This window comes from Typopeltis vanoorti, chromosome 19 (assembly GCF_054136105.1).
Source record: "Typopeltis vanoorti isolate ZY-2024b chromosome 19, IOZ_Tvanoo_1.0, whole genome shotgun sequence".
Lineage (NCBI taxonomy): Eukaryota > Metazoa > Arthropoda > Arachnida > Uropygi > Thelyphonidae > Typopeltis > Typopeltis vanoorti.
The window spans coordinates 89,395,901-89,423,857 of NC_143567.1; the positions used below are offsets into that span (position 1 = coordinate 89,395,901).

General features: G+C 36.9%; 1 protein-coding gene across 2 annotated transcripts in view; it reads left to right on the top strand.

The window, feature by feature from the left end:
• The window catches only part of LOC150096323 (rap1 GTPase-GDP dissociation stimulator 1-like), a 266,122-nt gene that overhangs the window by 115,706 nt on the left and 122,459 nt on the right, over nt 1–27,957 (top strand). For both annotated transcript variants that reach the window (XM_090408894.1, XM_090408895.1), the window contains one exon: nt 20,239–20,370. In XM_090408894.1, the coding sequence (XP_090265020.1) occupies nt 20,239–20,370 (132 nt within the window). The remainder of the gene's footprint in view (nt 1–20,238; nt 20,371–27,957) is intronic.

Consider the following 27,957-nt stretch of genomic DNA (forward strand, 5'->3'; position numbering starts at 1 on the left):
TATATGGGGACTATGAATCTGCAAGATTCAAGATAACCACTTGTGCCTCAAGGATCAGTCCTTGGTCCGTTATTATTCAATCTGTACATTAAAGACATTGGGAAGGATTTGACATGTGACATACAGCTATTTTCCGATGATGCAAAGATACATAGGGTAATTAGGAGTGCTGCTAATATGCTGTACTTGCAGAATGATTTGAATAGGCTAGAATTGTGGATGTGAAAATGGATGTCATTTCAATGTTAATAAATGTAAAGTCATGCACTTTGCACTTTGTTGTGATTAGATATCCAATGTTGTATTATATTGGTGGGATTAAGCTAGAAGAAACTGATAAGGCTAGTGACCTTAGAGTGTTAGTGGATAACAAGTTGAAGTTCTGGGGCCATACAGCAAGGATTGCAAATACAACAAATGATAATTGCAATGCTGAAACGAACTTTCACATGTAAAGATAAGGATGTCATTATGCCTCTTTACATTATTTTTTTTTTATTATTATTATTATTGTTCCGGGCAACTCCAAGGAGTCGACAGACTCATCGACGGAGGCCCTAACATCATGTTAAGAACAACTATTCGACATTGACACAGTATCTATCATACCTTGCCTTGAACTCATTCACGGTCGTAGCACCCATAACGGACTCTTGAAGTTTATTCCACTCATTCACCACTCTCCAAGTAAAAAACCTAGCTCACACCCCTGTCACCCATGCTCTTGCCCAGCTTCCATGCATGGCCCCTAGTCCTCCCACCACCAGTCATATTTTCAAAAATATCTTCTGGATCAATCCTATAGAAACCCTTCAGTAATTTGAATGTCTCAATCATATCACCCCCTCCTTCGCCTATCGTCCAATCTCTGCAACCCACAAATCTTCAACCTATTCTCATAAGGTTCATTCCACAGACCTGCTATCATCTTGGTCCCTCGTCTCTGGATCCTCTCCACTTCCTCCCAATCATGAAGAAACCCTGGTGCCCATAACTGGGCACAGTAGTTCAGATGGGGTCTTATCAAGGCTCGATACAGAGGAACAACAACTTGTTTGTCTCTGCATGTTAAAGTATTTTTCAGAAGCCAAGTGATTTGATGAGCTGATTTAGTCACTTTTGCAATGTGCCCCCTAAACTTCAATTCCCTATCCACACACTCCCAAATCCCTGGCCTCATCAATCTCCTGGAGTACGGTTCCACTAATGCGATATACTGCTGCTAATATTTTCACCCCAAAATGCATAACCTTACACTTTGCCACATTAAATTGACATCCATTTTTCCTAGCCCAGTCCTCCAAACTATCCAAATCATCCTGTAAAATTTTGACATCCTGTGCACTCACAATTGCTCTACCCAACTTTGCATCATCAGCAAACAAGTGAACACTTCCTCTCAAATTTTTTCCTATATCATTGATGAACAAATTGAAAAGCAGTGGTCCAAGAACAGAGCCCTGCGGCACACCACTAGTCACAAGCCGTCTTTTAGACTCCACTCCTGAATAAACCACTCTCTGGTATCTCTCTCCTTCAACCACCCTCCTATCCATCTCACCAACCCTATATCTATCCCCATCTGCTCCAGTTTACTGATTAGGGTTCCATGTGGTATCCTGTCAAAGGCCTTGGCAAGGTCCAGTAGTATCACTGTAAACCCATTACCCTTATCCAGTTCAGCCGTCACTGTGTTATAAAACGTGAGCAAGTTACTGAGGCATGATCTACCCTTCACAAAACCATGTTGTTCCCCATACAATATCCCATTTTCATCTATCCAATCCTGTATTCTTTTCTTGACTAATTTCTCTAAGACCTTGACAATGATTCCTGATATGCTAATCGGTCGGTAATTTACAACAGCAGTCTTGGAACCACCTTTATGCAGTGGAACTATTTTCCCCTCTTTCCACTCCCTCGAGACTAACCCAGACCCGAGACTCAAATTAAACAAAATCGTCAAGGGTACTGACAATTCTTTAGCTGCTTCTCGTACGACATGAGCTGGTATACCATCCAATCCCACGGATGTATTGACATTGAGGTTATGCAATAGACTACTGACCTCCACTTCATTCACCACAATTCACGTATAATCTACTGGTTTATTCGTTTCTGCAATGTCACCACCTGGATGATATATTCTTGCAAAGTGCTCACTCAGTAACTCAACTATATCAACTGATTCAGTTACCTCCCTACCATCGGCATTCTTTAAAATCATTCTGCCATGTACATTTTTCCTTTTACTTGCTACATATCTAAAAAACTGTTTAGGATTCTCTTTAGCCTGCATGGCCAATGTTCTTTCGTAATCCGTTTTTGCATTTCTTACCACACTCGTTACCCTTCTGGCCTGTGCTTTATACCATTCGTGTGCCTGCCGGTCACCTTTCTCCTTAAATTACCTCCATAGTTGTTTCTTTTTTTGCAGCTCAAGCTTAATGGTGTTATTCATCCATTCATCCATTACATGGCCTTGATAAGAACTTGCTTGGACTATTGTGCACATGTATGGGTCCCATGTTTCCTTGGTGATTCTAATACAGTGGAGAGAATGCAAAGGACAATGTTAAGAAGTATATCAGGATTGTGGAATACTGATTATGAAGACAGAATGAGAGTTTGTAGACACCAGTAAACAGGATAAAGAGGGGTGATATGATTGAGTCCTACAAACTTAGTACTATATTGAGTACTAAAAGAGTCGCACATAATTTCAGCTGATGAAATTTTTCATTTTCTGGAGGGTGCAGAAAGGATGATGCCATCAAGAAAGGGGTAATAGCTAGATTTTTTTTTTTTCCCATAGTGTTGTGTGTGTGTGATTGGAATGGATTGTCATTGGATGTTATGTGTGCAAGTAGTGCGAATGAATTCAAGAACAAGTATGACAGCTGGTGTGTGTAGTATGTGTCCTTCGATGAGGCCCTGACTTCCTGGAGGTCTCTTTTAATAATAATAGTACAATGATAATTCATATTTACATGTATTAGGCAAGCATTTTTTGGTTGGAAATACTTAGGTATGGTTCTTTTTTAGTATGTGAAGAACATTTGTAATTGCATTCCAGTGGAATCTGAGTTAAGTGTAGTCTCATATATAGGTACATTGCAAATGATTTTTCCTCTTGCATGCATGCATTGACAGATGTACTGTACTATGGAGATAGGAATAACCACCCTATCAATCATCGTCAAAATATTTTAACAAAGTGAAGTTGCTTGGTTATAATAGGTCAATGGGCCTGATATAGAAATTAAATGAGATAAGGTTTCCGGAATGTATGTTGGCAGAGAAAAATTAATATGAAGATATCATGTTTCCCATCATGTGAATATTGAAAATTTGTTAAAAGAAACACTGTCCTTGTATTCTTTATTGTATATGAGGACAAGTCTGAAAATATTCACAATACTCTACTTTTTAAACTAGTCCTAATTTTTAAACTGTTGAAGGCTGTCACAGCCATAAATATAGAACCTCTAGTGAGGTAAATGACCTTGCCAAATAATTTTTCTTGCTGACATATGTTCAAGAAGAATGCACACTTATCCACTTTTTCTGAGCTTAAGTGGTGATACCAGAATTGAAAAGTGAGAATATACTCTAGGCCTCATGATGTTATTGCACACTTGGTAACAATGATTGAATACAAATAAATGTATATGAGTGGATTCACATGTTCATAAATAACCAGATAAATGTCATTGTCATAGAACAATCAGGACAGCCATGGTGTAGTCTATTTCTACAAATTGGCCATTCTTGGCCATTCTAGTATATCTTTCCTAGTTTGTTGAAAAATGTGAAGTAAACATGTACTTATACCTAGTAGATAACTTTTACTGTTACCTTGATTATCGGGTGCACAAAATGATTCTTGCCACATTTGGGTTAGGTTCCTCTGAGCCAAATGTGATATCAAGATATACCAAATACACTGTAAAATATAGAAGTAAAGGCCTGCTAGATAGCATATGAGACCAAACTTGATGGGAATACATTTAGAAGCTTCTCATCCAGGTAGTGAATAATCCTACTGCTCTTTTTGCCAGATCAAGCCTGGAGGGATTGTGAATGTTACATGTGGAAGTACTGTTGATGCCTCTCATTGGTTAGGAGAATGGGTGCCCTTTGTGAGAAATACGTCTGCAACTCTTTCACAGTGCATATCATCTTAATCACCTTTATCCATCACCAACCATGAAAAGTATAATAACACACAGATCAATGAGGATTTTGTAACTAGAATCAGAACTACTAGATATATCTTTTTTTTTTATTATTATTATTAAAAACATACCAAAATTATGAAGTCTCGTATGTATTGTTCATTGATTAAAAAAAAACATACTTGCCAGTTAGACAAATTTATTTTGTAAGATGAATATAAAGAAGATTCGTGTATTACTTACATATTTCACTATACATACATAAGAAAATTCAAAAATAGATGCACATCTAAAATTACTTATGTACCTTGTTTCTTCTCGCAATCACATTCATTCATGTTTCTCTTCTCTCTGAGTAAACAGCCTTCTCCCATCATATGAGCATTCCAGTTTCTTTGGCATAGCTCAATTACTATGATGTCTGATGGAAAATTTGTCTAATCTGCTACATGGCAAGCAAGAGGAAGAATAATTATGGCAGATTAACATTGATGGATAGTCATAGCAGCAGACTAACAGCTGCAAAGGATGTAGTGGAATTATTGAACAAGCACGTTATCAGCATATATCATACTGGTGTAAATGATGCTGTGCGGTATATGGAAGAGAAGCGAGTATTAGGAGATTTGGAAGTGAAAGAAACAGAGGTGTATCAGATATTGGTTGGGTTAGATGTGAATAAGGCTGTGGGAATGGATGACATCACCACGTATTCTTAAGTGATGTGCACCACAGTTGGCTATGCTCTTGACCTGGTTATTTAATGAAAGTCTTGCAGTGGGTAATGTTCCTAAGGTGTGGAAAGAAGGCAAAATAGTATCACTCTGCAAGCATGGTTCTAAGACAAGTCTCCAAATATAGGCCAGTCTGTATAGCTGTGGTTCTGGTCAAGGTGTTGGAGAGGTGGTAAGGAATAGAATACAGGATTGGGCTGATGGACATGGCATTCTTTATGACGGTCAGCATGGATTTGTAAAGAGTGTGTCCTGTTTTAGTAATTTACTTGCATTTTATGATAAGGTGACAAGTGTGTTAGATAAGGGAGAATCATATATAGTGATATTCTTAGACTTTGCAAAAGCATTTGATAGATTACCACATGATAAGTTGATGTACAAGCTGCAGAGGATGGGAATAGATAGTATATTGGTTACACAGATCAGAGATTGGCTCTCTGAACGATACCAGCAGGTTGTGTATGATGGAGCAGTGTCTCAAAAAAGGGGGGTAATCAGTGCTGTGCCCCAGGGCACAGTTCTTGGGGCCCTGCTGTTTAACTTGTTTGTTAATGATATATCATGTGGACTGACTTGGGGATCTTCAGTTATTTGCTGATGATGCAAAGTTGGGAAGAATTATAAGTAGCACTGCTGATGTTAATTCCATTTAGGAAGATTTGAAGATTTGAATAAACTTTTTGCTTGGACAAAAGAGTCAGGTTGTAGTTTTAATATCAGTAAGTGCAAGGTGTTGCATTTTGGAGTGAAGAAATATTAAGCTGTGTTCTATATCGATAGTGCCATTCTGCAGGAAGTGGATGAGATTAGAGATTTGGGAATGGTGGTTGTAGACTGAAATTTAGAGGGCAAGTGTTGCAAAGGCTGCTGTAGTTCTGCTATGATAAGAAGTACTTTAACATGTAGGGATAAGGAAGTGGTTGGGCCACTATATAAGGTGCTGGTCAGACCACACTTGGACTATTGTGCTCATATCTGGTCACCTGGTTTTCAATGTGATGTGGAGACATTTGAGACGGTCCAGAGGCAAGTGACTAAGACAAAATTGAGACTTTGGAATGCTAGCTATGGACAGAGGTTGAAGAAATGTAGATTATAGTTTTGTGGATAGGAGGAAGAGCAGTGATATGATGGAGACATTTAGATAGAGAATGGAATGCATTACCAGAGTTTAGTGGACAGGAGGAAGAACGGTGATATGATAGACACATTTAAGTTAGTGAGAGGATTTTATCAGATTAATCAAGAGGGGATTATAAAAAGAGTAGAAGGTGAGAGGGGAAGAACCAGAGGTCATCCCCAGAAGTTATAGTAAAAGTGTAGTGAAGAGGGCAGTGAGGAGTAGATTTTTTGCATGGAGAATTGTCAGTGAATGGAATGCATTACGTGCAAGGAGTGTTAAGGATTTTAAGATTCTATATGATAAATGTGTTGTCAGTTGAATGAACCTCCCATGATGAGTCTGCCGACTCCATGGAGGGTGTAATAATAATTCACTTTTTTTTCTTATTATCAATGAACAATATATAGGAAATCAGCTCTCACTGATGACCTTAATAATGCTCAAAACCAGTCATGGTAGTCACCCTTCCTATAATGCATAGCATTATACATGTCTGTAAGGATGTGTGCCATTATGGCTTACTAAGGCAATTGATGTGAAGTCATTAACTTCTATACACCCAGTAATACAGTAAGTGTTTGCTTACACTTGCATAAAGGATTAGGCATCTTTAATTTAGGGTATAACCAGGTGAAAAAAAGCTTTCAACATCATCATCAAATTCCTGACATGTATCCTCAAGGGCTATACAGGATATGATAGTACTACATGAAAAATTTACATCATTACTAACTTCCTATCTACAACTTTCCTCCAAATCAATCTTCTATCAAGACTCCAACATTATCAGATCTTATATTTCTATCATCTAAGGCACTTTTTACTGTATCAATCCATCTATATCTTGGTCTTCCTCTGGGTCTTTTACCTGCCAACCTGGCAGAGAACATGTGTTTTGATAATCTTTCCTCTTCCATTCTGTTTAAGTGACCATACCACCTAAGATTAGCTCTGCTAACAACAGCTTTCAACATCTATTTCTAATTCAGAGTATTTTGAAAATAAGATGTAATACCTTTGTATACTTGTATATGTGAAATATGACTTCTGCATTACTTCAACCTTGGTATCTCTTCTGGATCTGGCTCCCACTTATGGTTTCTTGCTTTCTGGGGTGTAGAGAGGTTTTGCTCAGTGGTTGATTTTTGCTTGTCACTATGGAAATCAGTCTGGGAAGTGGCCCTTCCTATAATGCATGTATAGCATTATACATGTATGTAAGGATGTGAAGTCATTAATTTCTGTATGTAAATAGCTCAGTCGTGAAGACACTTCATGCACAAACGTTGTTTGCTTATGCTTGGATAAAGGATTAAGCCAAGAATATAATTTCTTGGCATCTATAATTAATATTATGTAGGCAAGTTAATATTTTGGCATATTTTTAACCAAAATATTCATTCTGTTACAGAAAAGTAATCTAGATAATGATGAAAAGGGGAAAAGAGATGACATCAGGAAAAGAATAAAAAAGAAATTGTAAAATCAACCTTTAACAGACTAAAACAAAATATACTGACATCAAAACAAATAAGCAAAAAAAAGCTAAATTAATACCTTATTTGGTGTACTTTTCTCTGTGAAGCAGAAATATGGACAGTAAACAAGGAAGATAATAGCAGTATTGATGCTTTCAACTTCCATCTGCTTGATTGAGTCTCCATTTCTTTGCTTTATATGTTGCCATAGGTATACTAATAGTTATGTAGAGTTTTAATTTCAAGTGAAATGCTGTTAATTTTCCATATTTCGTTTAATTTATTCATATTTGACCATCTGATGTTAAGTCTGTATTTTACTATAAATTAAAGATACCAAGAAATTATATACTTGATTTAATCCATTATTCAAATGTAAGCAAAGAAAGTTTGCGCCTGAAGTATCTTTCAGGACTGGAGCAACTCGTGGCAAAGGCAATATAACTTCTCATCACTTGCCTTAGTATCCCATAATGCAAAGCACATCTCCTTGCAGGCATGTATACTGCTATGCATTGAGGGAAGCATCGCTGCCCAGACCGGTTTCGACCTTTATTGAGGTCTCATCAGTGGGAGCCAGACCCAGAGGTGGTGATACTAAGGTGGAAGTAATGGAGAAGTCATATTTTCCTACATGTGAGTTGCCAAAAGATGTCACACCTTGTTATTAAAATACTCTGGATTAGAGATAGATAGTTGTTGAAAGTTTTTCACTTGGTTATATCTCTAATCCAGCGTATTTTAATAATAAGGTGTGACACCTTTTGGCAACTCATATTATTATTATTATTATTACGGGCAACTCCAAGGAGTCCTTAGACTCATTGAAGGAGGCCCTAAACATCACTTCCAGAACAACTATTCTGCATCCACACAGTATCTATCATACTCTGCCTTGAACTCGTTCATAGTCATGGCAGCCACAACAGACATTGGCAGCTTATTCCACTCATTCACCACTCTTCAAGCAAAAAAAACTAGTTCTAACACCCTTGCTAACCACACTCTTACCCAGTTTCCATGGATGGCCCCTAGTTCTCCCACCACCAGACCTGTTCTGAAAAATATCCTCTGAATTAATCTTATAGAAACCCTTCAGTAATTTGAATATCTCAATCATATCACCCCTCTTCTACCTATCAGCCAATTTCTGCAACCCAGATCTTCCATCTGTTCTCATAAGGTTCATTCTATAGACCAGCTATCATCTTGGTCACTCACCTCTGGAACCTCTCTACCTCCTCCCTATCAAGAAGAAACCCTGGCACCCAGATCTGGGAACAGTAGTCAAGACGGGGTCTTATCAAGGCTCGATAAAGAGGAACAATAACTTGCTTGTCTCTGCTCGTCAAAGTATTCTTCAGTTACCAAGTGATCTGATGAGCTGATTTAGCTACTTTTGCAATGTCCCCCCTAAACTTCAACTCCTTGGCCTCGTCAATCTCCTGTAGTACAGTTCCACCAATGTGATATACTGCTGCTATTCTTTTCACCCCAAAATGCTTATAGGAAAATAGGAAAAACTCATATAGGAAAATATGACTTCTCCATTTACTTCCACCTTGTATCACTACTTCTGGGTCTGGCTCCCACTGATGAGATCTCAATAAAGGTCAAAACCAGTCTGGGCAGTGGCCCCCTCCCTTAATTCATAGCAGTATACATGTCTGCAAGGAGATGTGCTTTGCATTATGGGATACTAAGGCAAGTGATGAGAAGATCACCTTTGCCACGAGTTGTCCCAGTCCTGAATGATACTTCAGGTGCAAGCTTTGTTTGCTTATACTTGGATAATGGATTAAACCATGTATATAATTTCTTGGTATCTTGGTAATTTATAATATAACCAAGTGAAAAACTTTCAACAACTATCTATTTTACTGTTTCTGTGTTATCAGGATTATAAGTAATGACTACCTAGATATGTAAATTTCTTTCACTTGGTTATAATATAAATTAAACTTGATGGGAATTATATTCTTGTTTAATCTTCTATCCAAGTGTAAACAAACAAGGTTTACACATGAAGTATCATCACAACTGGGCTACTTGTATGTAAAGGTTAATAAATTCACATCAGTTGCCTTAGTATCCCATAATGCAAAGCACCCCATCCTTTTCAGACATTGTACATGCCTGAAAAGGTATTATGGGAAGGGCCGCTACCCATACTGGTTTTGACCTTTATTGAGGTCTTGTCAATTGGAACCAGACTGAGAAGGGATACCAAGGTTGAATAAATGCAGAAGTTACATTTCCCATATACATGTGCAAGGGTGTGTTACCTTATTACTATACTGTATCTCAATGGAGTCCAGAGATTCATCATGGGAGACCCACACTAACTTTTATACATGCAAATCCCATCATACCTCTCCTTAAATCCATTCATTGTCAGGACACTCAACTAATTCTAGCAATCCATTCCACTCAATCACTACTCTCCATGTAGAAAATCTAGTCTGTACCCCTTTACTATTCGCACTGTTACACAACTTCCATAAATGAGCCTCAGTTCTGTGAGTATTTGTCATATATTGACAAATTTACTTTGCATGCATTTTATAAAAGCTGTTTAATATCTCATAAGTTTCTATCGTATCCTCTTTTTTCCACCTATCAATAAACTTTGTAATCCACAAATCCTTGGCCTATCCTCATAAGAGCATTCTACAGACTTGTCACAAGCTTGGTCACATGTCTATGAATCCTCTCTATCACCTTCTGATGCCCAGGTGACCAAATCTGTGCACGGTAGTCAAGATGTGGCCAAAACACAACCCTACAAAGAGAGATAATAACTTCTCTATCTTTACTTGTTAGCATGATTGTCAACATCCAAAGTAATCCTTTGAACTATTTTATCATCTTTTGTAATATGCCCTCTGAACTTCAACTCTCTGTCCATCATTATCCCCAAGTCCTTAGATAACTTGGGGCAGAGGTCCCAAGAACAGAACCCTGGAACATGCCACTGGTTACCCTCCTTTTTTTGAGACACTACTCCATCATACACAACTTGTTGGTATTGTTCAGAGGGCCAATCCATCTATCCAATATATAGTATTTATTCCCATCCTCTGCAGCTTGTACACCACCATGTGGTAATCTATCAAATATGATTTTCCCTTATCTAACGCACTCACTACCTTATTATAAAATGCAAGTAAATTGCTAAAGCAAGATCCTTTATACATCCATGCTAACCATCATGGAAGTGAAATGTAAATTCAAGATGCCAAGAAATTATATTCTTGGTTTAATCCTTTATCCTGTAAGCAAACAAAGTTTGCACCTGAAGTAACTTCAGGGCTGGGCATCTTGTAGATAGAAGCTAATGGCTTCACATCATTTGCCTTAGTATAACATAATACATAGCACATATCTTTACTGGCATGTATAATGCTATGCATTACAGGAAGGGTCACTACCCAAACCCGTTTTGACCTTTATTGAGGTCTCATCAGTGGGAGCCAGACCCAGAAGTGATACCAAGATGACTTCTGCATTACTTCAACCTTGGTATCACCCTAGGTCTGACTCCCACTGATGAGACCTCAATAAAGGTCAAAACTGGTCTGGGTAATGGTCCTTCCCTTAATGCATAGCATCATACATGTCTGTAAGGATATCCTTACAGACATGTATGATGCTATGCATTATACATGTCTGTAAGGATATATACAAAGCACATATCCTTACAGACATGTATAATGCATAGCATCATACATGTTTGTAAGGATATGTGCTTTGTATTATGTTATACTAAGGCAAGTGATGTGAAGCCATTAGCTTCTATCTACGAGTTGCCCAGCCCTGAAGTTACTTCAGCTACAAACTTTGTTTGCTTACACTTGGATAAAGGATTAAACCAAGAATATAATTTCTTGGCATCTTTAATTTACATTTCACTCCCACTCTGTTTACTCTCTCTTAACCCTTGGTGTCAGTGCCCTTGACCATGTTGTTTAATCTGAGTCTCCGGTCTGGTTTAGTCCCGAAGGGGTGGAAAGAGGGGAAAATAGTTCCACTGCATAAAGGAGGATCCAAGACTACTGTTGCAAATTACCGACCAATCAGCATATCAGGAGTCATTGTCAAGGTCTTGGAGAAAGTAGTCAAGGGAAAAATACAAGGATGGATTGATGAAAATGAGATACTGTGGGGGACAGCATGGCTTTGTGAAGGGTAGAGCATGCCTCAGTAACTTGCTAAAGTTTTATAACACAGTGACGGCTGAACTGGATAAGGGTGATGGTTTTACAGTGATATTGCTGGACCAGGCTAAGGCCTTTGACAGGATACCACATGGAATTCTAATCAGTAAAATGCAGCATATGGGAATGGATATAGGATTGGTGAGATGGATAGGTGGGTGGTTGATGGAGAGATATCAGAGAGTAGTTTATTCAGGACTAGAATCTGAAAGATGGCCTGTGACTAGTGGTGTGCCACAGGGTTCTGTTCTTGGACCACTGCTGTTTAATTTGTTCATTAACGATATAGGGAAGGATCTAAGAGGAACAGTTCATTTGTTCGCTGATGATGCAAAGTTGGGTAGGGCAATAATGAATGCAGAAGATGTCAAAATCTTGTAGGACGACTTGGATAGATTGGAGTTCTGGGCTGAGGAGAATGAATGTCAATTTAATGTGACAAAATGTAAGGTTATGCATTTTGTGGTGAAAAGATTAGCAGCAGGATACCACAGTGGTGGAACTGTACTCCAGGAGATTGATGAGGCCAGGGACTTGGGAGTGTTGGTGAATAGGGAGATGAAGTTTAGGGGACACATTGCAAAAGTGGCTAAATCAGCTCATCAAATCACTTGGTTGCTGAAAAATACTTTGACGAGCAGAGACACGCAAGTTATTGTTCCTCTGTACTGAGCCTTGATAAGACCTCATCTCGACTACTGTGCCCAGATTTGGTCACCTAGGTTTCTTCTTGATGGGGAGGAGGTGGTGAGGATCCAGAGGTGAGTGACCAAGATGATGGCAGGTTTATAGAATGAACCTTATGAGAACAGGTTGAAGATTTGTGAGTTGCAGAAATTGGTTGATAGGTGCAAAAGGGGAGATATGATTGAGACATTCAAATTGCTGAAGGGTTTCTATAGGATTAATTCAGAGGATATTTTTGAGATCAGGACTGGTGGTGGGAGAACTAGGGGGACATCTATGGAAGCTGGGAAAGAGTGTGGTTAGCAAGGGTGTTAGAGCTGGGTTCTTTACTTTTAGAGTGGTGAATGAGTGGAATAAGCTGCCAGAGTCTGTTGTGGGTGCTATGACAGTTCAAGGCAAGGTATGATAGATACTTGTGAGAATGTCGAATAGTTGTGTGGACATGATGTTTAGGGCCTCCCTCGATGAGTCTAAGGACTCCCTGTAGTCACCCGTAATAATAATAGTAATACATTGCTTGTGTCAGAAACTGCCTTGTGAATTTCCATGCACTGTCAACATCGTTTCTGTTCAGCTCATCTACTCAACCTACTGATGCTAGCTAACTGTGGAGCTTCCTATAATCACCTGCTTTATACTTCCACATATATCCATTGTCAGAAACCTTTTCTTGTTTCACTACTTCCCAAACAAGTACTTCATGATCACTCTCACCAACTGGCAGGGTCAGTAGCTCATTCACAACTACTTCTTGTGAAGTAGTCACCAAATCCAGAATAGTAACGCTTCTAGTTGTCTCAGGGAATGGCTATATGATGATACTAATGGATTTTGCAAAGATGTTGGACAGAATACCACATGGAACTCTGTCATGCAAGCTGCATCAAATTGAGATGCATATGGAACTGGTGAAGTGGATACAAGGGTGTCTGATGAACTGATACCAAAAAAGTAATGTATGGAGGAGCAGAATCCAGGAGAAGGCTCGTGAATAGTAGTGTACTGCAAGGCTCTGTGTTGTTTAACTTGTACATAAATGATATTAGAAATAATTTGAAGGCAGTTGAAAGCTGTGAGATTGAGGATTTCTGTGTTGCAAATGTTGGTTGATAGGTGAAAAAGGAAATATATGATAGAAACATTTAAGTTATTTAAAAACTTTTATGGGACTGATGCAGGGGAAATATTTCAGCACTTGGCTAGAGGACAACAGGACAAGAGGTTATCCCTGGAAGTCGGATAATAATGTAGTTAGCAAGGGAATGAGGAAGAATTTGGGAGTGCTTTGTCTGTTAATGGTTTCAAGGAGAGGCTTTATATATATATATTATATATATATATATATATATATATATATATATATATACACATACATAACATGCACGTGAAGGTGGTCTGAAAAGTTCTGGGCCTCGACCATAGATGGCAATACTATTGGCAAGATTTTTTTTTTCTAAGTTGGTACATCTGTCATAAGCATCCATATGAAATTGCAAGTCATTCTATCAAGTAGTGTGTTTTATATAGCTGTCTGAAACAAAAGTGTTGTCTGTATTATCCCTTGAAATGGATAAAATTGAGTATCATGCAGTTATAAAATTCTTTGTAAAAGAAGATTTAATGGCAAAAGAAATTCATTCGAAGTTTATGGGCACTCTTCTTCGTTTTCGACAATTAAGAAATGGGCTGCCGAGTTTAAATGTAGCCGTACCACCCTTGAAGATGATCCATGTGAAGGACGTCCAAAAAGTGTAACAACACCAGAAATCATTGATCAAGTGCACAATATGGTATTGGATGACCGGCCAGTCAAAGTGCGTGAAATTGCTTAGGCATTTCTAAAGAATGTGTAGGATATATTTTGCATGAAGAATTGCAAATGAAAAAGCTTTGCACAAGATGGGTACCATGCTTGCTCACAGCAGATCAAAAACGCACTTGCACGAAAATCTCTGAATAGTGCTTGGAGCGTTTTAACAAGAATAAAACTGATTTTTTGCATCAATTTATTACTATGGATGAGACTAGGATTCACCATTCATCGTCATTGTATGTTACACTTTCGCACAGGCCTGCACATTTTACCGCATAGCTTCCATAACGGATAATCCTGCAGAATAGGTTGGTTGCTCCTTATTCCCGGTAGTATCCCATGTCTGTCAAAGCGTGTGTTCATGGTGCCGGTTTGTCTGCTTTGCGGGATGAAAAACCCCAGTAAACTGGCGGAAAAACTCTGCTGTCCACGCCCATGACCAGCTAACTTGTCTATGGCTGAGGAAGATCTTTAAGACCCTCACGTCGTCGATGGGAATTGAACCTAGGACACTCCTTTCCCAGGCATATGGTTTCGAATCGCAAAGCCACTAGGCTAACCACACGGACGGATTCACCATTACACACCAGAATCCAAACAGCAGTCAAAACGTTGGACAGAAGACAGTTGTTCAGCACCAAAGAAGACAAAGTTGGTTTCATCAGCAGGTAAGATCATGGCATCGGTGTTTTCAGATGCTAAAGTCATTTTATTATCTTGAAAAGGGGTAAAACAATAACCTGGGAATATTATTCCCCTTTTAACCAGACTAGACGAAAAGATTCATGAGAAAAGACCTGGTTTGCAAAAGGAAAAAATTTTCATTAGGACAGTGCACCTGCCCACAAAGGCGTTTTGGCAATGGGAAAATTAAGGGATCTGCACTATGAATTGTTGGAACATTCACCCTATTTTCCCCAGATTTGGCTCCCTCTGACTTCTATTTCTTCCCAAAACTAAAACTCTTACTGGTCAGCGTTTTTCTTCAAATCAAGAGGTGATTGCAGGTATAGAGGGGTATTTTGCAGATCTTACTGAGAACCACTATAGGGAAGGGATAATGGCACCGAAGCATCGCTGGAATAAATGTATTAGTCTTAAGGAAGATTATGATGAAAAATAAAAATCATCATCATGCATATCAAGGATTTAGGCCTAGCATGTCCTGTTCTGGCCTTAGAAGCCATCGTTGAATCTTTAAGAGGACGTCCTGGTTTTCTTTTTCCTAATGGCTTGTACTTTAAGGCTGGTTTTGGTAATCTTTCTGTTTTCATTCTTTGAACATGTTCCATCCGTTTATGTTTATATTTTTTTAATTTTTTTCTATTACTGGTTCTTGGTTTAATTCTTTCATAATTTCTTCATTTCTTTTGTGATCAAATAGGGTATACTTTGCAGTTTTTCTCATAAACTTCATTTCTGCTGTTGTTAATCTTTGTTTGTCTTTTTGTTTTATTGTCCAGATTTCGCTTCCATACATTAAGACTGGTAGGGCTAATGTATTGTATACTTTTAGTCTGGTTTGGTTTAAATATAGAGTTAATTACACCTGTTATTTTTAAATATTTTGCAATTGTTACGTTTATATCTTTTTCATTTTCATATGTGATCGTAAATCCTAGGTAGTTAAATGAATTCACTTGTTCTAAGGTCTTGTTATCTATTACTATTTTAGTTCTTGCTGGATCTTGTCCTTTAAAGGCCATAGTTTTTGATTTTTCTGTTGATATTATCATACCATAATCTTTGGATATCTCATTTAGATCTAAAACAGCTTTCTGTAGTTTATCTTCAGAATTTGTATTTATTATTTGGTCGTCGGCAAAGAGGAGAGTGTTTAAGTTTACTGTAGGAGAAAGGTTAATTCCTTGATGTAAATTTTTATTCTATTTTATTATTATTTCATTTAAGTAGATATTAAAAAGAGTTGCTGAGAGGGGACATCTCTGGTTTCAACCTTTTTTGAGGTCTCATCAGTGAGTAGGTAGACCTGGAATATCAAGGTTTTAAGTGAACTTACATACCTCTACTATCGAATTGCCGAAGTGGTGTACTCCTATATTTATTGTTAATTACTAATTTAATAAGCCGTAAGGCTATTTTACTGGCGAACATGTTAATAGAAAGGGGGAATGGTAAATCTCTTTATGTTTTTATAGCCGGGTACAAAACCCGGATCGAAATCCATAGAGTTTCATGCCGAAAAAACTATTGGCGAGCCCAAGTGTAAATGATCACTTGAGTAGTACAACACCAGGGCAACTCCATGCAAAGGTGGAGCATGTTCCATCACTAACTTTAATATTCTCTCATAATGTAAAACCCAGCTCCTAAGAGATGTATATATATTGTAATAATATAAAGATTCTCATAATGTAAAACAATATATATACATCTCTTAGGAGCTGGGTTTTACATTATGAGAGAATATTAAAGTTAGTGACGGAGCTTGCTCCACTTTTGCATGGAGTTGCCCTGGTGTTGTACTACCCAAGTGATCATTTACACTTGGACTCGCCGATAGTTTTTTCGGCATGAAACTCTATGGATTTCGATCCGAGTTTCGTACCCGGCTATAAAAACATAAAGAGATTTACCATCCCCCTTTCTATTAACATTTCGCCGGTAAAATAGCCTTTCGGCTTATTAAATTAGTAATTAACAATAAATATAGGAGTACACCACTTCGGCAATACGATAGTAGAGGTATGTAAGTTCACTTAAAACCTTGATATTCCAGGTCTACCTAGGGGACATCCCTGTCGGACCCCTTGATTTATCTCTCTCTCTCTCGTATATGATAGCTCGTGATTTAATCTTATTTGTATTTGATTATTTTCATATATATTTGTGATAGCTTTTAGGATATTATTTGGTATTTGTCTTTCTTTTAATATGTTAAATAATATGTTTCTTTTAACTTTGTCAAATGCTTTTTCAAAGTCAATAAATGCAATATGTGTTTCTAAATTGTATTCTCTTCTTTTCTCTATTATTAATTTTAGGCAAAAGGCTGGGTCTATACATGATTGTCCTTTTCTAAATCCATTCTGTACTTCTAAAATAAAGTTTTCGGAATATTTCATTAGTTTGCTATTTAAGATTCTGCTATATATTTTGTAACAGGAATTTAGTATATTGATACCTCTATAGTTTTTAAGGTCATCTCTATTACTTTTTTAAAGATAGGAATCACAATTGCTTTTTTCCATTCTATTGGCAGGATACCAGTTGAATAAATTTTATTTAAAAATAATAAGAGTCTTTCTTTGAATCTAGTTCCTGCATATTTATGTAGTTCTGAACATAGTTTATCTTCTCCAGGTGATTTTCCGTTTCTTGTTTCTTTCAAGCTGATTTCTAATTCTTCTTTAGTTATTTCCTTTTCATTTTCGTTAATTGTTTGCCAGTTGTCTTTTTTAAAATATTTGTCTGTCCACAATTCTGTGTTGCAATTTAGAAATTCTTCTAATTTCAATTCAGTGTTTAATTTTATGTGTTCTTTGGTATCTGCATTTAAGTGTTTCAAAATTTTATATACATTGTGTCTTATTTTATATAAATCATGTTCTAAATTAGAAACGAATTTGTTCCATGATTCTCTATGTCTTTTTCTGACTTCTCTTTTAGCTATGGCTCTTATTCTTTTAGATTCTATTTCATCTTCTAATCTTTTACTGCTTAACCATTTGTGATAGGCTTCGTTTTTCTTTTTGATTATTTCTTTGATTGTATCATCCCAGATCTTCAGTTTTTTCCTTTTATTGAATTTTTTGGTCTTTCCTAAGCTTTCATTTGCTGCTGCATTTAGTATCATTTTTATATTAAGCCTTTCTATTTCTTCATTTTGTTTTATTTTGTCTAGATATTGGTTAATTCTTTGTTCATATAGCCATTGTACATTTGTGTCATTCAATAGTCTAGTTTTATAAATAAATGTTTCAATTTTTCTTTCTGTTCTTGTTACTTGTAGCCATTTAGATGGTAATCTTAATTTTATTTTAACAAGGAAGAGGTCCCTGCTTATTTCATATCCTCTGTGAACTCTAACATCTAGTGAAAATTTTGATGTCTTTTCATTTAATATAAAGTAATCTAATATTGATTTCCATCCTCTTGCTGCCCAAGTATATTTATGTATGTCTTTATGTTTATAGAAGGAATTCATTATTTTTAGGTTATTATAAACTACAAAGTCAATCAATTTTTTACCATTCCTGTTTAGAGTATGTTCTCCATGTATTCCTATATTATTATTACCTTTCGTGTTTCCAATTCTTGCATTTAAGTCTCCTGCTAAAATTACGTAATCATTTTTATTTATTTTATTATATATATTTTGTAGCTGATTATAAAAATCAATATTATCTTATTCTCTTCCCTCTTCTGGGGCATATAAACCAATTATTGTTAAATAGCCTGTATCTATTTTTATTCTAGCTTCTATTATTCTTTCATTCCATAATTTATAATGTTTCAACTGTTTTGAAAGGGAGTTATGAATCCAAATCATGACTCCTGCTTGTGCTCTTTGGTCTCTGTCAACTCCACTATATATTACATTAAAATTTTTGGTTCTCATGGTTCCTTTTAATTTCTTTTTTATTTCAATGATTACTGCTATTTTAAAATTTCTTTCATTTAAAAATTGTTCTAATTCTATTTCTTTATATGCCATTCCTCTTACATTCCAGTTTGCTATGTGTATTATATTTTGTCGTTTCCATTTTTGTTTTACCTTTTCCATTCATGGGTCGTTTCGTATAGATTCAATCCGATTATCTTTTTCTGTCAGCTTACTAGTAGAATTATGTTCTCCATGTCTGGGGACTAGCCTGATGATGGAATAGTTCAGTGGTAGGGCTGCTACCTTAAGGTTTCTGAACTAGCCTTCTTCCGAATTTAAACCCATAGGAGGAATAGGGTATATTGAAGGGGGAAAAGAGCAGATTATAGAAGAATTATAGTAAGGTTTATAGAGAGGGCATAGTTGTAAGGCCAGAAATGAAAAGACCCCATGGCCCTCGAGTACTCTAATAGCATATGGGTCATAAAATAAGAAGAGTTGGCTGATAAGGCCTTATAGGAAAGATTAAAATAAGTGGATCTTCCTAAAAGTAGTAGAAGGAGAGGATAGACCCAGCTAGGGGTCCATGGGAGTGCTGCTTCCCTTACAATCAAGATGATTGCCCCTTATGGCTCTGTTGGTCCACGAGTCCTTATTCAGTATATTCAGACCATCCCACCATACACGCATGCGCACATACACACACACACACACACATGGTGGGCTCCCCTATCCGCCACCCAGGGGACGCGCTCTCTAGGGGTTACAGGGTCTCCCGAGAGTGAAAAATAAAAATAATTTTGAAATTATAAATTCTTTTCTTCATTGTTAGGCTGATGACTTTTCAGACCACCCTTGTGTGTTTGTGTGTGTGTGTATATATATATAAAAAGTAGGCACTAAGATTTATAATTCCAATCAAAAAGTATGTTTACTTTGTAGACACTTTAGTGCAGTTCTGTTATAAAGGGAACATATATAAAAATGTATTGATTCGAATTTTTCTGATAACTGAAAAATGTATTATGATTCTGAGGTTTTTGTGAGCAGCTAAGCAAAGAAACAAAGCTTATAATGTTTAGGCCGGGGGGGGGGGGGGGGGGTTTGCATAATTTAAGATAATATTACCAACTGAATTTTTATGCTCTTTATAGTTCACAACAGATATTTAATAGCAGTAATCTCAGGCCTACTGTTATACTTAATTGGGTATTTTTTTCAGTTTTGAATGACAAAAAACAGTGTACATTATTTTTTGCACATACACTACTAGAAATATATAGGGAAGCATGAGAATTTATATCTGGCTGTATGTTGGATCAGTCGAGATAATCGCTTACTACACTAATATAAAGTGCTCTACTCATTGATTTGTAAAATATTTCATTTGATGCATTTAAGTTTTTAATATTTCAAAGGCATCTGTATTGTTATTTAGATGCAAGTATGGAATATCTATATCAAGGCGGTAAAGGACGTGTATATAAAGAGACAATGACTTGGATTCGATCCCCTGATGAAAACTTACAAATATCAGGAGCTCTAGCTGCAGGAAATTTTGCTAGAAAAGGTAAAATATAATTATTTATTTTCCTGTTTCTTCTAATTGTATTGAATCATCTGATTCTTGAATGCAAGCACTAATCAAACAGAGATTTTGAATAATTCTTTTGAATGAAAAAAAAAAAAAAAAAAAGAATTATTTCAGTTTCTGTTTATAAATATATCATTAAAAATCACTGAAACAAGTTGTTTAAATTTCCTTTTTGTAAAAAAAATTTTTTTCACCAAATACCAAATAATATCCTAAAAGCTATCATAAGTATATATGAAAATAATCAAATACAAATAAGATTAAATCATAAGCTATCATATACGAGAGAGATAAACCAAGGAGTCCGACAGGGATGCCCCCTCTCAGCAACTCTTTTTAATATTTATCTAAATGAAATAATAATAAAATAGAAAAATAAAAATTTCCATCAAGGTATTAAACTTTCTCCTACTTAAACATTTCTTTTTGCCAATGGCCAAATAATAATTACAAATTCTGAAGATAACTTACAGAAAGCTATTTTAAATCTAAATTAGATAGCCAAAGATTATGGAATGATAATATTAATAGAAAAATAAAAAAAAAACAATGGCCTTTAAAGGACAAGATCCAGTAAGAACTAAAATAGTAATAGATAACAAGATTTTAGAACAGGTGAATTCATTTAACTACCTAGGTTGTATGATTACATATGAAAAAGATATAAACCTAAAAATTGCAGAATATTTAAAAATAACAGGTGTAATTAACTCTATATTTAAACCAAACCTAGTTCAAAAACAAACCAGCTAAAAGTATACAATACATCAGCCCTACCAGTCATATTGTATGGAAGTGAAATCTGGACAATAAAACAAAGATTAATAACAGCTGAAATGAAGTTTATGAGAAAAACTGCAAAGTATACTCTGTTTGATCACAAAAGAAATGAAGAAATTATGAAAGAATTAAACCAGGAATCGGTAATAGAAAAAATTAAAAAATATAAACAAAAACGAATGGAGCATGTTTAAAGAATGAAAACAGAAAGATTACCAAAACAAACCTTAAAGTACAAGCCATTAGGAAAAAGAAAACCAGGAGGTCCTCTTAAAAGATTCAACGATGACTTCTAAGGCCAGAACAGGACATGCTAGGCCTAAATCCTTGGTAGGCATGATGATGAACTGGTGAAAAAAAAATTTTTTTTTACAGAGAATAATTCACTTTTTTTCAGACAGACAAATGCAGTATACTATAAAATCTAGGTTCCAAACAGCTGACTGTCCTCAGAGAACTTCGCTCAGTTTTGCAGTAGGTCACTAGAATTGTATAATGATCACTCTTTGTTCCATGCGCATCCTATGCACAAAACGTTGCAAACCTGCTGTACCGTGGATAGGCTATGGGTTTTAGTAATGCATAAATCATGCACCAAAGACCAAACATGAAATTCTTTCAAGCCATTTCATGCTTCCACTAAGGAGACTATTAATCTATTACCAGGTGAATAAAATCATATTTTACCCAATGTTGCTTCATTTTGGAATATTTAACTCCTATTGCTTTGTGGGAGATCTTGATGGAAAGAAAAAAAAAACACATATGTTAGTCCCACTCATAAAATGTTGATACCACCATAAGCCATTTAGTACTATAGGTAAGCTGACAGGTAATCAGAAAACGTGACTTCAGAGACCAAAAGTACAGCTTTTTAAACTACATCATGCCTTAGTAGGGCACTGATCTCACGCAGGGAAAGAAAATCATTTTCCATCTAAAGATTTTTTTGCCAGATATCCATGTCTACAGTGGAACTCATAAATTGGCTGTTGGTTTGAATTCCATTGTGGGGGAAAAAATTATTTCTTTATCTCCATAATATAGCACCTCCTGAGTGCATATATAAGAACAACTTAATATTTACTCTTCAAAAATGGATTTTGCTGAAGGTGATTTAGCTAGTCTCATAAGGCAAGGTTTTCCTCCTGAAAGCTTTTACCCTTCAGAATATCCGACACAATATGTGTTCTCTGGAAAATCATCCAGAACACATACAATTAGCAGTTAACAACATAATTACATTGTCCTCATAGTCACACCATAATACATATTTTTAAAAATTAATATGTATAAAAATTTCTGAAACATTTAGATTTACATAATGTTGTGAATATGTATTGATCTGTGATATTGAATGGTATTGCATGCTAATGCTTTTAACTGAATGAGATATTGCATTCATAAATAATCTTATACACGACAGGTTGTTCAACCTATTATACATTAGTATTATATATTAGATGTTCAGAAAAGAAGAAACTCGTTCAAATTAGATTTGAACAAACATCTCTAATTATTACTACTACAAGAGGCCACATATCACCTGTCACACACTGTTCTAAGAGAGAAAAATCTAGTTCTCACCTATTTCTCAACCGCATTTATAATTAGAGAAAACAACTCACTGTGGATTTAATACTTGCATATTTAACACAGAATTTTCACCCTAGTATCAAAGGCATCTTCAGTATGACTTTCAAATTAAACAATAGAAGAGAAACTGGAAAACTCAACAATGAAAATGCAAGCTACATTTACATCATATAGAGTGACATGGTCTAAAATACATTGAAGTCCAGAGTATTAATTAATTAAAAATAAAAACTTACCTGAAAATGTGTAGAGAAGTATTATTTCCCATAATGATAATTTCAGTTTATCATTTCTTTTCAGATTCAGATAGTAGTGAAGCAAGGTTTCAGAATTTCTTTACAAGTAGTTATTCATGTGCAAATTTTGTTTATTTGCATTTGGGTAAAGGAATAAACAGGCATATAATTTCTTGTTGGCTTACTTTGTAACCAAAATACTGCAATCTCTGATCCAGAGTATTTTAATAATAAGGTGATACACTTTTTTACTTGTATATGGGAAATATATTACTACTGCATTAATTTAATCTTGGTATCTTCCTTGGTTTGGCACACCTCTGATGAGATCTCAGTAAGGGAAGAAACCTCTCTGGATAGTGACCCTATCCGTAATGGATAGCAATGCCCACATTTGAAAGGAGATGTGTTTTGCTTTATGGGATACTGAGGCAATTGGTGTGAAGTCAACTGCTTCTGTATACTTGCAGCCTAGTCATGAAAATATTTCATGTGTAAACTTTATTTGCTTGCACTTGGAAAAGGATTAAACAAGAATATAATTTATTATCAATGGTAAATCAAAGTAGTTCTACTTTGTAGAAGTAGAAAGTGAAAAAACTTTCTACTTCTTTGTATAAACATTCCATAAGATATTTACTTTTGTTAAGAACGTTTATCTTTCCCCAGAGGATTCAATGTTTGGTGGAGATAGTATGTTTTGCAAGTCCCAACTGTTCCAGCTCTTGGAATCTAATGTAATCAATGTTCATCACAACATATAATGGTGATCTACCAGTTTTGTGAAAATATGTTAATCCAGTTTGGTATGGAATTTGATAGACTCGAAGTTGGGCTAAAGGCAGAAGTTTATTTATCTTTTGCAGAGCCTAAAAAAACCAGAAATCTTGTTAATAAGACAAAAGGGCATCTGTACACAAAATGATCTAAGCAGTGTGGCTATTCCTTCAGAGACACCTTTAACATAAGGGATGATGGACCACCTCTTGGGAGGCTGATGACATAGAAACCCTATAATTATTAATGAATTTGTTGACATAAGAATCTTTAAAAGCCATTATCAAGGAAGATGAACCTAATATAATGTATTTCCCTAGACAGTAGCACTTCAATAGAGCACAGAGAGTGAGCTCCTTGTACCCAAGTCTTTATGATGCTGGATTTTTGACAAGGATAATGATGGTGAAATAGCATCAATGTAATATCTGGTATTAGTTTTCTTTCTAAAAATGGAAAAGTAAAGGCTACCATCTGGCAATGAAGAAGGAAGAGTTCTGAACAGGTAATTTGATTGTCTTATCTTACCTGAAAAGTGAACTGGGTTTGTGGCAGATTCTGTTGATCTTTGTGATGAAATCTTGAAGTTATTTAAAGAAACCCTGCCAAACTGCAAAGATGTCATCCACTTATCTGTTCCATAAGAATGGTCTGTGATGTTTTTTTCGTAGTCCAATATGAAACATTGGACATCACTAATGTTCTCCTAAATGAAATACTGGACTTCCTCTAGCAAAACTTTCCTGTAGATATTGTTCTCCCCCCCCCCTCCCCCCTTTGACTTTGTCATTCACTCTGGCTACTTTAGTATCAAGATAAGCTTTAGCAGCAAATTGAGAGTACTGTTCAAATAATGTTTACAGGACAGCATCTCTCCTATATTGTCCATATGATACATATATGTGAATGCTACCCTTGCTTTTTCTAACGGTTCCCTTACAGAAATGTATTTCATCATGAATATTCTTAAGTTAAGATAATCAAATTGCCTTTTTTAGATTTCCTTCTTCTTTGTCAACCAGATAGTAGCCTTCACTTCTTCATTAGACAGAAAACCCAGGGTTTTAAATTCATTCTTTTTCATATCATTATCTGTGTCAAAAATCTGGCACCGTGAAGACTGGTACATCCAAGTTCACACTCTGTGCTCTACCAAAGTGCTGCTGTCTAAGGAAATAAATTACATCAGGTCAACCTTTCTTGCTAATGGCTTTAATGGGTCTTCTATCAACAAGAAAGGTAATTTAAAAAGAAGAGAATTCTGCTGGTGAAGAAAAGTTTCACATCCATAAGATAATTACTTTTGTATAGAGTTTCCTTGTCTCATCCTCCTTGCAATTGGTGGTCCATCATGTCATCATTCCCTATACTAACCAAATATAAATATAAATCAGCCAAAACATAAATTTCTGTCATTAGTCCACCCTGGAATCTATCAAATTCCATGCCAGTGTAGATTATCATATTTTGGACAGTAGATCAATGACGATTTGTCATGATGAGCACTTGGATTACATTAGATTTCATGGGCCAGATGAGTTGGAACTTGCACAGTATGCCATTTTCACCAAACATCAAATTGTCTACAGGATGATTAAACTTCTTCACAAAAGTAATTATCTTATGGATGTGAAACTTTTCTTCACCAGCAGAATTCTCTTCTTCTTCTGCAGCTTCTCCCACTTAAGTGGGGTCACTGTTGATGATGAGTCCCCTCCACATCCTCCTGTCTTGAGCTGTCATCACATCTAAGTTCTTCATCCTCAAGTCCTCTTCTACCAGCTCCCTCCATCTCTTCTTTGGCCACCCACACTTCCTCCTTCCTTGCACATCCATCTGCATGACCCTTCTTCCCACATATTCGTCCTCCCTCCTCATCACATGACCAAACCATCTCAACCTTGCCTCCTGTATCTTCACTGTTCCCCTTACATAGTCATTTCTCAGACGATCCTTTCTGGTCACACTGCACATCCACCTAAGCATTCTCATCTCTGCTACGTCCATCCTGCTGAAGTTATTTTTCCTCAGGACCACAGTTTCTATAGCATACGTCATAGCTGGCCTCACTACTGTCCTATAGATTTTGCCTTTCAGATTGATCGGCACCCTCTTATCGCATAACACTCCAGCCATCTCCCTCCAGTTCCTTCAACCCGCTTGTATCCTGCATCCCACTTCCTTCAACCTGCTTGTATCCTGCATCCCACTTCCTTCTCAGCTCCTCCATCTTCTTCCACTGTTGAACCTAAATATCTAAAGTCATTCACCTTCCTGATGACATTTCCTTCCAGCTCCAGATCTGTCTCCTGGCCGCTGCCCACTGTGCAACACATATACTCTGTCTTACTTCTGCTCAGTCTCATGCCTCTCTCTTCCAGTACTTTTCTCCATCTTTCCAGTTTAGTTCCTGCTTCTTCTCTTGAATCTGCACACAGCAAGATGTCATCTGCATACAACATTGTCCAAGGCGCATCTTCTCTCACCTCCTCCATCACCACCTCCATCACAATGTTAAATTAAACAGAAATGGGACTTAATGCTGACCCTTGATGCAAGCCAACTGTTACTTGAAAACTTTCTGTCTGTCCCAGACAGGTCCGAACACTTGTCTTCACATTTCTGTACATCTCCCGCACCAACCTGACATATTTCTCCGGAACCTTCTTCTCTCTCAGACACCTCCAGACTTCTTGCCTTGGCACTCTATCGTATGCTTTCTCCAGATCAATAAATGCCAGATGTAGCTCCCTTTGTTTCTCTCGATACCCTTTCCATCATCTGCTGTAACCCAAAGATAGCACCTGGCCGCTGCCCACTGTGCAACACATATACTCTGTCTTACTTCTGCTCAGTCTCATACCTCTCTCTTCCAGTACTTTTCTCCATCTTTCCAGTTTAGTTCCCGCTTCTTCTCTTGAATCTGCACACAGCAAGATGTCATCTGCATACAACATTGTCCAAGGTGCATCTTCTCTCACCTCCTCCGTTGGGGACAAGAGTACTCTCCCTCCATTCCTCGGGGTTTATTTTCCTGTTGGCAAACTTTCATGAACAGGTCCCACAGCAGGTCAATTCCCTCTTCTCCCAGTGCCTTCCATGCTTCCACTGAAATCCTGTCAGGGCCCGATTTTCCATTCCTCATCCTCTTCATGGCCTCCGTCACTTCCACTCTACTGATGTTCTGCACCATCCCCTCAGAAGGCTGCCCATCTTCTCTGTGAGTCCTTGCATTTTTCTCATTCAAAAATCCCTCAAAGTATATTCTCCATCTGTTCTTTTGTCCACATCCCTCCATAATACTCTTCCTTCAGCGTCTTTAATCTGCCTCACATGTAAGATGTCCTTTGCTGCTTTATTTCTACATTTCGCTAGTTGGTAAATTTTTCTCTGTCCTTCTTTTGTTTCTAATTGATCATACAGATCTTGATATGCCATGGCCTTCGCCTGTGCCACAACTCTCTTGGCTTCTTGCTTTCTCTCTCTCTGTACACCTCTCTATCCTCTTCCACTCTTGACTCATCCCACTTTTGCTTTGCCTTCCTCTTAGCTATCACTGCCACTTGTACATTATTATTCCACCACCAACCCTCCTTCTGCTCTCTAATCTTTCTAGATGTCTCACCAAGCACCTCGATTGCGCAGCTCAGGATTACTTTTGAATTATGTTTCCACCAATCTTGTACACTTTCCAGTTCATCCGAAATCCTCTCTAACACCCTCTCCCTAAAACGATTCCTCACACTCTCTTCTTTTAAGCAAAACCACTTAATTGTCTTCATCCCATGGCTTCTAGAGGTTCTTATCTTCGATCTTATTTTAAAGTCTGTGCACAGCAGTGGGTGTAGCTGTGCCACTTTACAATTACTGTTGGAATTACTTTACAATTTGTCACAACCTTAAGATGTTTTCTTCTAGTCAAAATGTAGTCAATTTGTGAACTGTCGTTACCACTCCTAAATGTTATCAAATGTTCTTCCCTCTTGTAGAAAAACGAGTTCACAGTTGCCAGATCAAATGCTACTGCAAAGTCCACAATCCTCTCTCCTTCCTGGTTCATCATTCCCACTCCGTGGCCACCATGCACCCTTTCACAGTCTCTATTCTGTCTCCCTATGTGTCCATTCAAGTCTCCTCTGACAATCACCATCTCGTTTTCTTCCAGTTCCCTCAT